Consider the following 14,492-nt stretch of genomic DNA (forward strand, 5'->3'; position numbering starts at 1 on the left):
TTCGGAAAGCTCGGTGGTAAAGGTATGGCAAAGGGAACAGTGGGCAAGAACGACCAGCGCTAACTTTATCGGCTCTGAAATGAAAAGATAAACACAATGAGAGCAACAGCTATTAAAGAAGAGCTTTCAACTGGGTGGGACGGCACCATTGTTTTTGCAGCCGGTGAAATGCCACTGGGGCTGAAGTTTCCCGGACAGAGACTGCTGCCGACTTTGTTTGTATTCATGCCCTTCAACACAGGCGTTTGGAAAATGGCTGGCATCTTTCAGAATTTTAAATTTCAAAATGTCAACACTTTCCACGTGTCCTACAATTTAATAGTGTGACCATATTGAAGAGAGTTGTGCAATGACCACCATCAATTTTCGCACAGCCTTCTTTCTTGCACGCGTGATGATGAGCACTCTATCCCCATCCCCAATCTCCCCTGCCATAATCCAGGGACTGGCTCTACAAATTCACCTATCCTGATTTCATATAAAGAAATACAAACAGAAAGCAAACACAACAACAACAAACACACTCAACAACAACAGCAAAATAAAACAGAGCAAATCCTCAGTTGAAACAGAACAACCAAAATTGGAACAAACTTAAAATGGGTCAAAATGGAGAACAAACGATAATGTGTTTAGAGTTTAGCCTAACGACATCTGCATTAATCCAATTTCCAATGCACTGTCCGGTAGCCAGGGCTGTTCATGTCCCTGGGTCAGCGGTCAGAGGGAATTCTCTGGAGGCTTAATCCATCTGGACACCATGGATTTGGGGCTCTCACTGTCATCCAGGATCCTCTGCCAACAGAATGCTCAGAATTTACGCTCTAATACTGGCTCCTCCTCCAGTCTTGGATTTAATTCTTTTCGATCCTTGGATCGCACAGGCTGGTGTGCTTCCTCTGTGTGGACTCAACTGACGCCTCACTTACATGGCTGCTTATTTGAAGAAAAGCATTTGAGAACCCAGCCGCCATGCTTTCTGGTCGCTGGGCCCCATCGGATTTCTTCACCACTGGGGCACTCACTCAGTTATTACAGGAACGTTTAGCGTTCCCAGGTCCACAGAGCCCTAAACACCATAGTTGGGGAGAATATCCCCTGCAGACTATGGGAAAAAATGAAGAAGTTTGGGCACCTAACTTTCCCTCTGAATAATAATCATCTTTTTATTTTCAGGAAAAATTGGGAGCAAATTTATTCTATCAGTTCACCTATTTTTCGATCAACCTGATCAATCTATCGGGCTCCCCAGATCTTCCTTGGCAGTGGACCACTCCGTACTCACTGAAACTCAGCAGCCTGCCCTTTCGCACACACTTGTTTTCATGCCCAGCATCTCCTACCTCCTTCATTGTCCTTGCTATCGGTGCAGAGGGTCTCCATGGCTACATCACATCCTGCTCCTCTCCAGCCTGGCTGGCAAACACAGTGCCAGCCGCTTTGGTCCAGGGTACACCGTCCATTGCTGTTGCACAGACCAGGGCAGCCCTCTGTCAGAAGAGACAAAGAAGGAAAACACAAGTGATTTGAGTATTGAAAGTTTGTTTTTGTTTTTTTTCCTGGCACCAAAAATAAACAAATAAGGGAGACTTACTGGGAACAGGCCTTTTTAAACAGCACAAATACTGTAATTGCACATAAATAGAAACAGCAACCTTATCTAAGGAATCTAATTCTTATCCAAGTGGCATCTTTGATTGGCCTGACCCTTGAGACACCACTTACCTGTGCGGGACAGAAATATATGCAACAGACCACTAAAATAGGTGCAGGCCAGACAAAATTAACTTAATTTTTTTACATTAGCAAAGCAACAAGGTTGATTATCTGGTGTGGAAATTCATCTTTAACACAATAATTTCGGAATCCCCGATAAACATTTCGATTCTGCTGCAAAATATTACTGATCGCGTAGTAGGCCAAGCCTACTTTAAAAAAAAAGACCTTGTTGCTTTAAAAAATTCCCTCTATATTCAAGAGCATGGAAGTGGGTATGCGGACATGAATGATGCTAAAAAGAGAACATTAATTTTATCTGGCCTCAGAGTTGCCGTATATTCATGTGAAATTACAGTGCATTAAAGAATTGCACAAAGTATAGGCCAGTATTGAAGACTATACTTCATGCCAAGAGTACATTCCTTTTCACAGAATAAGCAAAGCCCAGGAAAGAGGGAAGCAGCTTAGCATCTATTCTAACAAACATTAGGATTCAGGCTGCATACGGATGGGACAGGACCGACAGGATTTCCAACTAAATGTATGTAGTAGCTGTGCATATTTGATTACTTAGGACGGACAAAATGAAATTCCATAAGAACCACAATAAAACATCGATAGACTGAACAAAACACGGTAGTGACGTGCTTCAAGACAGATAGCGAAGAGTGATATTTTGTGACAATCTCCCTAAGGCTTTTATGCTGTTACCTTTGTATCCTATCTTGTCTGCTTTTATGGGCAAGGAGGGAAGATTTGGGAAACAATTAAAATAATTCCATATATCCAAAATCTATAGTTGTTTCAGTCTAATATGACATTTAAAATTTTTTAAAAAAAGAAAGGAAAAGAAACCAGTTTGCCACTTTCTACTGGATGATACCTGGCATATGGCCAACATGTGGTTGGTTGATGAGGATGACACTTGGGGAGGCTTGGTGTTCTCATCTATGGGGTGGGAAGACACCGATGGAAGCAAGGATCTAAGTACATGAACACTCTAAGAGGCGTTGGCTAGGAATCAGAGCTCCTTGGACACTGAGTCCACCATCAGGTGCGATAAAATAGACAGTCATGGAACAATTCTGGCTGTAGCAATTGGGGTTTACTCTAGAGCTTCTTGTCGTTAGAGTGCCACTCTTGTTAAGGTGACAGGTTTTAAGGGAGCAATCGGTGTGGAGGTGTTTCCTTTAAGTCTTCATTAAAAGAATTATTCATATATTGGCTTCCCCTCCTCCACTACGGAACTCGCAGTGCAAAGCTCTCAGAGAGACGCCCTGTCTCTTCAGATTGGGGCTAACAGAAAGAGGGCCGTTGAGAGTCTCTCGTGGCAGGGTGGGAGGAAACTGTATTTATGGACACCATCGGGTCAGGAGGAGATTAAGGTCACTGCTGCCTTTCTTTCAGACAATCACCAGCTACAGTTACAGATTATTTGACTCACAAAAAGGTGCATTTTCCTTTTGGAGGTGGATTTTTTAAAATTGTTTTCATTTTTGAGGGAAAAGGAGATTTAATTGCCCCACTGACAAAGAGGTGCAGCAGCTGACTGCACGCACACAAGAGTTACTGTAAGAAAGCCTGGATATTGCCATGAATATTTCCATATTCTAATGAAAAGCACAAACAAGGAATAGAAAATAAGCACTCTGAGGAGAGAGGGAAAGGGAATTTTCTCTTGAAAAAAACAACAATGTCCACCTACTTCTACAGTAACTGAAGACAAGCGAATCTGCTGTTTTCTGATGAACGCTGCCGTCTTTTTTGTTATTATAATGCACAATCGTTTGTAGTTTGGAACAAAAGAAAAAGGAAAGCCCAAACATAACTCACGATGGCATGTGCCCTTTGAACATTCAGAGAGAGCCGAATTGGTTACATCTGAGGAGAAATGAAATTTCCCTCAACATAGGCCGATCAGAATCGTCTTTAGATAGACATTTTCTTATTCTGCGATAAGAGTGAACATTTGTGATTCATTAATTTAGAACTTAAGACTAATTAAGCTAAAGGGCCAACATTGAGATGTTAAAGTTAAAAATACATAAAAACAGCAAATGCACTGTTATCTTCAGTTTTGGGTTCCAGTGAAAAACTAGTGCTTTTACATAGGGATAAAAATCTATATTAATCCAAAATTATACAAAATGAGACACAGACAACTTAAGTCTCAGTCCTTTAAATCCAAGGAATGTCACATAATATAAGCCTGATTCATAATTTACAGAAATATGCAGGAAAAACATTTTCATACCTAGTGAAGTCTAGTACACAGTTCTATAGAGATATATAAATATATAGGTAGATGCCAACAAAGAGCAAGTATACAGTACCTTTAACTACCTTATCCAAATAGTGAGCTTGAGAAATTAAAAAGGAAAAAAGAACAGACAGACATTTCAGAAGTGTCACATGGGACAAGGAACTTTTCAGAATTTACATGCAAATTGAGTAGCTACACCTGACATTGGACTCACATCACACGACAGAGAGGCACCTCATATCTTCTAAGAAGTGTCAGACAGGCTCGCGTCAGCAAGTGCAGTCGTGATTCCAGGCCGTGCTTTGCACTTGTCAGGGAACTTGGCTCCGCTGACGCCAGCACTGCCTTTCCCAGGTTTTGTGGCCTGTCCTCTACCCTACACACTTCAAGCTTACATTGTGACTACTACGGAGAACAGATGGAATCCATTCTTTATTACGAAAGCGTTTTCCTTTGGAAATGTCCAACTCTGAGGGGAGCCACAAATTACCAAATTTTAATAGTTAATAAGTAATAAGAGTGGAGGGAGAGGAAACAAAGAAATGGAGCCCCCTTGTGCAAATGGGTTTGGAAAAAGTCTCAAGTCCTGTGGAAAATGATTGCCCACAGCCCTGAAAACCCGGCCCAAGGTCAAGGGTGTATCACACATGCGGTCCGCCGGGAAACACGCAGGGCTCTGGGACCACATTTCTTCGCCAGATTCATGCTAGGTTAGGCTCCGTTTCTCACAAAAGCCTTTGGGAAAAGTCAGGATTAAGACTGAGTTCTTCCTGGCCTTGCCACTGTGCATTTAATCTTTCATGAGGCTACAATTAGACTACACCTTTCCTCCTGAACAGAGACACGATCTCTCTCCGCCTTCACTCAATGGAGAGACCTAATATATTCTTAATAAGCCTCAAATCTTCTTGCTTTGTCAAAATTCATGCATCTTTAATGATCTAAAATTGCTTTTCAAAGATGCTTATGTTGATTATTTTTCATCACTGACATATGCAAGTGGTAGCAGAACTCTTCACAGAATGATTTAAACGATAGCTTTCCGCCAGGCCACTCAGGTCTAGCGGTTCTGTCATGTGCGTAAACAAAACCATAAATGGCTCCGTCACATCTGCACTGTGTGTATAAAAGGATTCCTCTCCTGGTCACAGGATTCCATTAGAGACTCCGGGATGGCATTTAAAACTAAGCTTGTTTATAGCTAATTAACAGCACACTGCAGGGGAATTACAATGAAGGAGGACAGTGGTAGGCACCACTCAGAAATAAGAATTTAAAAAAAACAACTAAATTTTCCAACATTAAAATAGGGCTGTATTTATTGCACAACAATGCTCATAGAAGTTCCTAATAAATCCTTCTAAATCTTAGGTAAGCTTGAGAAGACCCATGATCGCGGCATTGACCATGTAATCATAAACAGAGAGTCATAAAACAATTCTGGGGGTTCTGATCCAGATACAGTCGTATTTTTGAGGGGATTTTTAGTTGATAAAAACTAACAACGCTGATTAGATTTGGAGAGTCATTTTTTTTTATTGCTTTTATATCAGGTCCACTTCAGGTAACAGAGTCAAAATAATGAATGGAACTTAATTCTGATTTAGATGAGTAATTTCGCTGCAGGTATAAATTCTTTCAAACCCACCAATCCCATGATTTCAGAATTTTTTAAATGCAAACACTAAACCAATAACAGGTAAAGGTACATTAATCATCAGATCAAGAGAACAACAAAAGTGGAGCTGAAATTAGAAAATACATGGAAAATATAAAGCAGGTCAGGATTACCACACCCTTTAAATCTTAAAGATATTTAACACAACTTTTCCAGGAAGCTAGAAAAATGAAACAATACCCACCCACTCCCCCCATCCACTCCCCTGCAAAAAACAAAACCAAAACCAACTACTCTTAAGTAAAAAATCTGTACTGAGAAATTTGTCGTTTATTTACATGTGATATCATAGGAGGGATTTATGAGGCATTTAGCTTAAAAACGCAGATCCCAAGAGAGAAAACATCAGCTCTATTGTGGCCTTGATGAGGGAAATTCTAACAGTCCCACAGAAGCTCGGTTCCGAGTGATGAAGAGGTGACATGCAGATGTCAAATGGAAGAGTCAAATAATCCCCCAAAGCCATAGCTGCAATAATAAAAGCATCACTGTCGGAACAACTACGGGAAAGAACGAGAAGGATGCAGGTAAGGAGTAAGGGGCCATTAAGAAGACTCATGAAAATAACATAGGACAGCTAAGAATTAACACACGGGTCAATACTGGAATGAACGTCAGCTGGAGAAAACCAGCTCTGAAGGCCACTGGGTGTGTTTTATTCTGAAGGAAAGGCATTCCTTTGAGATCTAACCCCAAATTTAAATTTTGTGTTACAGAGTAAATTTATAGAGCCGTTAAAAATAAAAATAAAAGCACCTACTCTCCAGTAAAGTGCTATGTTCATAAAACACTTTCTCTGGAGTTTGCATTATTTATCTTTTAAGAAGACCCTGTGTGGGGTACGGGGGATATTACCCTACTTCCTGTAGGGCAGAGAGTCTCCGTCGTCGTCTTTTTGTCAGGTCATATATCTCTCAGAAAACTGGGGAAAGTTATGCATCATTTCCTCCAGAAAAATGCACAGATCTTCCGACGTGCACACTTAGACGCTGCCTATGATTTCGGCTCATTCATGAGCCCTGGGCCTAACTGACTTGGAGACTCTGAACACCTGCCTGATCTATCGAAGATCCCCAAATTTGTTCATCCTCATTCAGGCCAGGTTCTGAGTGCCCCAAGGGACACACGTCACATGGAATACTTTGAACTCAGCCGTGCTTCCGGAAGGTCATGCTAAGGGCTTACGGTGTGCCAGATGCTATCTTAAGTGTTACATTATTCTCTTATTTTCTCTTCACCATACCCTGTGTTATACAGACAAGCGGATCTAGTTCACAGATGAGGAAACCAAGAGAAGTTGGCGGTTGGTGTCCAGTCGGTGAAGGGGTCACGGTGACCACATGCGTGCCAACTAGAGCTGCGCCAGCGTTTCCATGGCCTGTCTTTGAGTAGCTGGGAATTAATGACTCTCACTCATTTCCTTTCTCCAGTCTCTGTCAGTCGGCATCTGCTAGATGGCAGTGAGTTTGGTTCTTTGAGTATGACATAGATCCCCCTAAAACTTCATCCGTGAGCAGTAGGTAATAAAAGGCAGCTAACAACAAACCCCTTTAATTAGTCTTCTGGGGGCCGTAGGTGAGGGTGGGCGCTGGCAGGGATTTGCTCTTGTCTTCAAATCATGACAAGATTTGTCCTAAGCTCCAAGGCTCCTTAATCCTCTCACTGCCACTGAGGCGATTCTGACTCCTGGTGACCCTATTAGGGACGGGTAGCACTGCCCCTGTGGGTTTCTGACACCACAACTCTTTACAGGAGTAGAAAGTCTTTCTCCTGCAGAGTGGGTGGTGGTTTTGAACTGCTGACCTTGAGGTTAGCAGCCCAACAAGTAACCACGTCTGCTAAGGTTCCTTAGGAGGGAATTTATTCATTATAGGCTCATTGTACTATTTTTAATTCCTAATGAGTAGGAAGGAAGTTATACATTTTTTCAAAGTTATATTTGCCTACTACTTGTCTATAAAATTATTGGCATCCCTCCTCTAGTTATCTGATTCCCCTTGCCACCTTTTATTACCTATTGCTCTTGGATTAAGTCGTATGGATATCCATGTCAAACTGAAAAAACCAAACTCACTGCCATCTAGTAGATGCAGACTCATAGGGACTTGAGAAAGGAGAGAATTATCAAGACCTAGCTGCTCAAAGACTCCACCAAAGTACAAACTTTTAGCCATCTTTATGGATACAAGCAAGTCCTAAAGTTACTTATGGACCACATCCACTTGCCTTTTAATGTTATGCAAAATTTCCTCCACTTGCATATGAAAGGCCCAATCCCTACTCCTACTTCCAAGGAATTCTTCCTCCAAACCACTTACACTTGCTCCACAGGCAGCTAAATCACTGAGAAGGCCTTAGGAGGGGTTTGTTTTGGTTTTTCTTTCTGTAACCAAGGATACATATGAAGTGTATGCACCTGTTCGACTTACTTACAGATTCTTCAAGGACAAAGCCAGGACTGGACCTTGGTCACAGCCAGGGAACTCTGCCTGCACATCTCACTTAGGGTGTCCATCTGCCCTATTAGAAATGGCCATGCTAAATCACTCGCACATAAGGAATCTTAATAAAATCTATTATGATTTTCTTTGAGATCCATTGGGATGATTGTGTGTTTTCATTAATGTGATCCTAGTGAGCCCTTAGTAAAAAAGACAAAGTGGACCTTACTTCATTTCCAACATTCTGGCCACTCCTTTGTCTATTTGTCCCTCCCCAGTTCGTCTCTCCATGCACAGCAGTACTATGTGCTAGAAACTATGGTAAGCATTTAACACAAATTAGTAGATTGAATTTTCACCAACCTTTTGGGTTGTAGGTCTCATTTTTATCTCCCTATCTCACAAAGGAATGCAGGGGGAATGAAGTAACTTTCCCAAGATCAGAATGCTAGCAAGTGGCAAAGGTGATCTGCCACGAAGCCCACATTCTTAACGAAGAAGCTAGGAGTCACGGCTGAGAAAGGCACGACTCTGGTCTGGGTCGGGTAGACCAGTGTCATCTGTGCAGAGGCTGGTCCATGAATTGGTTTGAATGAGAGATCCAGATGGAAAGATACACAAATCCTGAGTGCAACACTGGCAATTAAAGGGAAAAATCAGGAGGTAAGATTCAAATTGAAGTAGTTCTAAGTATTAATCTGTTCAACGCAGCCTCATCGCCTAACGAACACTCGACAGCAACAACCGCTGTAGCCTGCTCGAAAACCCAAAGCGAGGAGAACCAGCTGGCAGGAGAGCAAAACTCTAGGAGCAGTCCGGTGGTGGGTGTGGGGCATGGTGAGTTAAAACATTTCCAAGAACAGAAGCCTCCCAGTTGCTGCATCAATGTCGCACAAGAAATACCTGCTGAATCGAAGTTCCAAAGGAGGCTGCTAATTTAAAAATGAGGTCAAGGGAGTATGCGCGCATGCTTTGGGGAAGAAGTGGGATATTTGGAGGTCTATATGGAATAAGATTCATTGCAAATTTGCTTTCTTTCCAATGTCACGGTGAGTCTCATAAACACTTAGGCAAGAGAACAAAGGCAAACTGAGTTGGGCCTGTACACGTAGGCAGCTCACAAGGGAAACAGAAATGGCGGGACTGTGTGGGCTTAGTTGCTGATGGACCTGGTTCGGAACTCTTCACGCTGTCTCTACTGCCGCCAATGTGCTTGGTTGGAGCATATTAAACAGCACAGTCTTTTCACTGGTCTACTGAATTGACTTCTGGGCATAGTGTAAAGATAGGCAAATAGCACAGAAACCCGGGCAACTGGAGCTATTTCTCAGTTTAATTACAACAATAAAATCTTAGGGGTCCCTCTTCAGGAAAGGGTAATGCAATCAGATGAGCACATAATGAAACACAGGCATATTTTTTGACTGGCTATCACGGCAAAGCCCTTGCAGTAGAGGACAGATTTTTATTTAGCATTGTGTGTTTTATAATACTTTATAACCCAACTTAAAAAAATGATTCCCATTAGTATCTCATTAAATTTGTAAGTAGGTATCATTCTTAGATTATTCATGTACCAGTTCCTTTAGGATGACAGAAAAGCTACAGCCTGCGAATAAGTACATATTAAATCCATTCATTCCAATCAGTGACTGTTTAAATCAGTATGCACATTGCAGACCCATTGATTCGAGAGTCCTTAATTGGTACTCACTGTACTGTTTTATTACTGATTACCCTGTCATAAAGGATCATAACAGTGGCATCATTTTAAACACCATAAAACAATTTCATAGTTTTTATGAGTTTATTCAGGTCCCTTCAAATACATTCTCTCTCACCACGACGTCTCTTCCTAAGGTTAGTATAGGACAGTGAAAACACCCTGGTTAGGAGACTCAATTAATTTGAATTTTAACAGTCAGTGGGGCAGTGCCACCAGAGGGAAACAATGTATGTGCCTGTGTGCGCGCGTGTGTGTGCGCACGTCTGCTCGCGTCAAGAGCGTTTCCTTGCCTCAAATTGGTCACACTTTTTGGGATAGATGCTTTAAATGAGTTGCTTTGCACAGTTTTGATATTTCCTCCCAGTTTTTATGTTTAAATGTAAACTAAATAAAAATCTGGCAGAATAGTCTCTGTCCAAATACATTGCTTCATATATGCACCCAACCTAAGCTAAATACCAAACAAGCAAGCAAACAAACAACCACAACACACACTGCCATTGAGGGATCCCCAAGAATTGCTCCTGTGGGTTTCCAAGGCTGTCACTCCCTCCCCAAGGCTGGGTGGTGGGTACAGCAGTGGACAGACCTCTCTGTTAGTAGCCCAATGACAAGAAGGGGCAGAGTCACAAGGCACGTGTCTAAGTCACTGCCATTGACATGTGCCTGAGCAATGTCAGAAGAATCCTAGAGCTTAGAGTGTGGTAGGTGAGTTTTGAGGTGTGCCGGTGGCAGCATGGTTAAGCCCTTGGCAGCTAACCATGAAGTCTGTGGTTCAAACCCACCCGCAATCTTAAGGCAGAAAGATGTGGCAATCTGCTCCCGTACAGATGACAACCTTGGAGACCCTATGCCCCGCAAGGCTGTAACAGGTGGGGATCGACTCGGTAACAGTGGGTTTTACGGGCTCCGTGGTATTCTTTCACCTGGCATGATGTCATCGACTGGACCACATACAGAAACATGTCGGGTAACACATCTATCCTTTAGATTTTTGATTCCTTGTTTGAGTTTATTGAACGAAACAAGCACAAACACATGTTCTTAGTATTTCCTATATTAAAAAAATCAAATAGATTTTGGTAGTCTGGGAATTAAAGTAGCCCTAAATGAATAAACAGCTCTTAAAATTAAGGAATAGTCTCCCGGGACATCTAGGTCAACTGGCAAACACAGTTCACAAAGACGATGTTTTATATCCTATGCTGCGGAGCAGCGGCTGGCATTTTTAAAGCTTGCGAGAGGCCGTCTAAAATACAACTATTAAAAATAATAATTAAAATAGAACACAACTATTGGTCTCTTCCTGTTGAGAGCAAAGAAGGAGAAACTCAAAGACACAGGAAGGCACTAGTTCAAAGGACTAGTGAACCAGCTGAACTACAGCCTTGACCAGCGTGAGACCAGAGAAGTAGACGTGGCGAGCTCCCACTACTGATCATTCTGACCAAATTCACAGAGCGTGAATTTTGGGGATATCTGCTTTAAATAAGTTGCTTTGTGCGATTTTCATATTCTCCCCCGCCCCTCTTTTTAAAGTTTAAATATAGACGAAGTAAAATATTTGGCATAAAATGATCTGTCGAAATACATTACTCCACACACGCACCCAACCTACACAAAATACCTTATGTCATACATTGGAGCATTATTTGTACTGACATTGCAAAAGAGCGAAACAATGCTTTTCTTTTTTTAACCAGCCGAGAAAAATTCCCCCCTCAGGCAGAGTAAAGGAGAAAGTGTGGAGCAAAACTGAAACTCATCGAAGGACCAAACATACCATGGTTCTGACAGAGGCTGGTGGGACCTACGCGCTTTATCCTGTCACGCTCTGCGAAGCTGCAGTGGACTTCACTTCCCGCGACCACCTTTCAGGCCAACCACAGGACTATAATGTGAATCATAACACCTCAAGGAAGCTGCTTCTCAGAAGAATTAACCATGGAGACTAAAGGGGCAGTACTTTTGCTCCAAAAGGCGGGGAGGAACGATGGGCGGATTTCATGGGGTACCGAGGGAAAAGTGGGAAGACTGCTGTTACCTTGAGAGAATTACAACTAACGTCACGAAATAAAATGTGTATCGATTGTTGAATGGGAAACTAATTTGTGCTGTAAATTTTCATACAAACCTTAGCAAATTTTTGAAAATGATAAATAGAAATATAAAACCAGTTGCTTTTTATAGAAATGTTTAAGATGTTGAAAGAGTAAATTAGGTTATAGCCATTATTAAAGTGGTATCTGTGTTTTACTAACAAATCTAGTCACATGTTTACAAATCTGGAAGGATAGATAATAAATGAAATCGAGCAATTCATTTAACTGGCCTATTTACTTTTGGAAGATAATTGACAAATGGCTCTTCTCAGAGGTAGCTTACAGGAAAGAGTGATTTTTCTTTATTTGTGACTAAGAGCGTTTACACAGATGCTTAGCACTTGTATGTGTACTTTGTGTTCTAAGCTCTCTCTTGAGCCTTCTTCATTAGTTGATACTGGTGACTCTTCTCACCTATCTGCTTCCTAGCAGGATGCTTCAGTGTCTAAAACCCAGACATAGTTTCACTCTTAGGAACTTTCACTGATAGAAAAACTGAGTACTTAAATTAAGGAGAAAGGGGCACAGAGTTAAAACAAAATGTTTACAGCGTTCCTAAATTCTTCACAGTATACGTTCACTTCCCCTCAATTGTTACCATTGTAGTTATCTTTATTTTGCAAACTCCCAGGCAGTGTCTCCGTCTGGGTCACAATGAGGGAGAACCAACTGATGGTACCTAACGACAGCAGGCCCGGTCATCACTCGTAATTCAGGTCTTCTGAGCTATCAAGGTGACACTTTATTATAGACAAGTCACAGAACCATTTCTATTTCTGCTTCCATGACAATTATAATTTTTTTTGGTGACAGGAAAATAGATATGAATTTATCACAGAAAAGATTAATTTTCACCTATCTCACTATACACAGACACACATGCAAAAGCAATTACAAGATCATTTAGGAGGCAGAAGAGACTAATTCTTAAGAGCAGAGGCTCTGGACTGGCTTCTCTGGGCTTGGGTTCGGATCCTGCCACTTAGCCTCCGTAGAAACGTTCGGTGACTGTTCAGGGTCAGCTCACCTGGTAGGGCTATGGTGACCATTGAGTAAGAGAGCCAACGTCTCTAGTGCACTTCTCATTGTGCCTCAGTGCACAGTAAGCGCTCTCAGTCAATATCAGGTATTATTTCATCTAATCAAACAAATCCATTTAAAGTTTGAAAAGGACAGACTCACAAAGTAACAGATATCTCTCAAAACCAACAAAACAACAACAATGAAAAACAGCCCAAACTCACTGCCATGGAGTGAATCCTGATGTACAGCACCCTAGTGGGTCAGTACAGATATGCCTTTGTGCGTTTCTGAGACTGTAACTCTTTAGAGACTAGAAAGCCTTATCATTCTCCCAGGTAACTTAATACTCAAAATCAAACAAACAAAAAAACCAACCCAAACTCACCCACTGAGTTGATTCTGACTCCAGGAGCCCTGGTGGTGTAGTGGTTACATGTTGGGCTGCTAACCACAAAGCCAGCAGTTAAAAACCACCCAGGAGAAAGACACGGGTTTCTATTCCCCTTAAAGTACTGCTAAAAAAAAAAAACAAAGGAAGACTGACTGAAAGCAAAAGGATTTGGGCTGACTGCCAGTGATCTGTTTGTCTGATCCATGAACTTCACTGGGCCTTGGAATTTCCAGGATGTTGTAGATCGGCGCCACTGAGTTCACTCTTGACTCCTAAAGACTTCATCTGTTTTTCTGTCACTTTTATGGGAGGTGATTGCCAGGCCTCTGCAGGGGAATTATGAGGTGCTTTTTGAAAGACCAATCTTTTGGTTGGCATCCCAGCTCTTAATTGTTTTGCCACTAGGGCCCTAAAAGCCCAGATAAGCCCCCCCCCCTAATGTGTCACCTCTCAAGATTGATTCCATTTGATGGGAACATTCGCTAAAATAGCTGGCTAGTTCCCAGGCTAGGAACAACTAACCCCACTTTGCGTCTGGAAGTTTCCTGCTGTCTTGCCTCGTATAAACTCTGAGTTCCAATCAAAATGTGCTTCAGCTGCTAGAATCAAGAACACATCACAATCTATGCACTGCTCTTGGTGGTGTTAGGAACTCTCAAGTCTGCTCTGCTACACAAGGACCTGGTATCAAACAGCCCGAAATGCTGCCCAGTCCTATGGCATCTTCACAATTGCTCTGAGGCCATTCGTTAAGGCCACTTTGCCGATCCATCTCGTTGCGAGTCTTCCTCTTTTCTGCTGAATGTCTACTTTATCATGCATGATGAAGTCTCATTCATACACTCATTTGATCAAGGCAAATGAATAATTCTAAAGGAGTATATACATATATAAATATTTAGACTCCGTTAAAAATATTAAGCACTATTATATAGTGTAATATCTATAATTACAATTGCAATAAATACATATGTATAGACTGCAATCAGCTCAGAAATTTAGAAATACAAATCACTTTTACAGCAACTGTTTGGAAATGAAGACACTGAAATATATTATACTGTAACTCTGCTCCGCAGCTTTCGTTGTATTTCTCATTAGGAAATGGTCTGAGCAGATGCGATCCATAGGGCTAACGTTGGCAGCAGA

General features: G+C 41.7%; 1 protein-coding gene across 7 annotated transcripts in view; it reads right to left on the reverse strand.

The window, feature by feature from the left end:
- TENM3 (teneurin transmembrane protein 3) overlaps positions 1 to 14,492 on the reverse strand; it is a 710,639-nt gene that overhangs the window by 112,640 nt on the left and 583,507 nt on the right. For all 7 annotated transcript variants that reach the window (XM_075556851.1, XM_075556855.1, XM_075556853.1 and 4 more), the window contains one exon: positions 1,344 to 1,490. In XM_075556851.1, the coding sequence (XP_075412966.1) occupies positions 1,344 to 1,490 (147 nt within the window). The remainder of the gene's footprint in view (positions 1 to 1,343; positions 1,491 to 14,492) is intronic.

Source organism: Tenrec ecaudatus, chromosome 8 (genome assembly GCF_050624435.1).
Source record: "Tenrec ecaudatus isolate mTenEca1 chromosome 8, mTenEca1.hap1, whole genome shotgun sequence".
Classification (NCBI taxonomy): domain Eukaryota; kingdom Metazoa; phylum Chordata; class Mammalia; order Afrosoricida; family Tenrecidae; genus Tenrec; species Tenrec ecaudatus.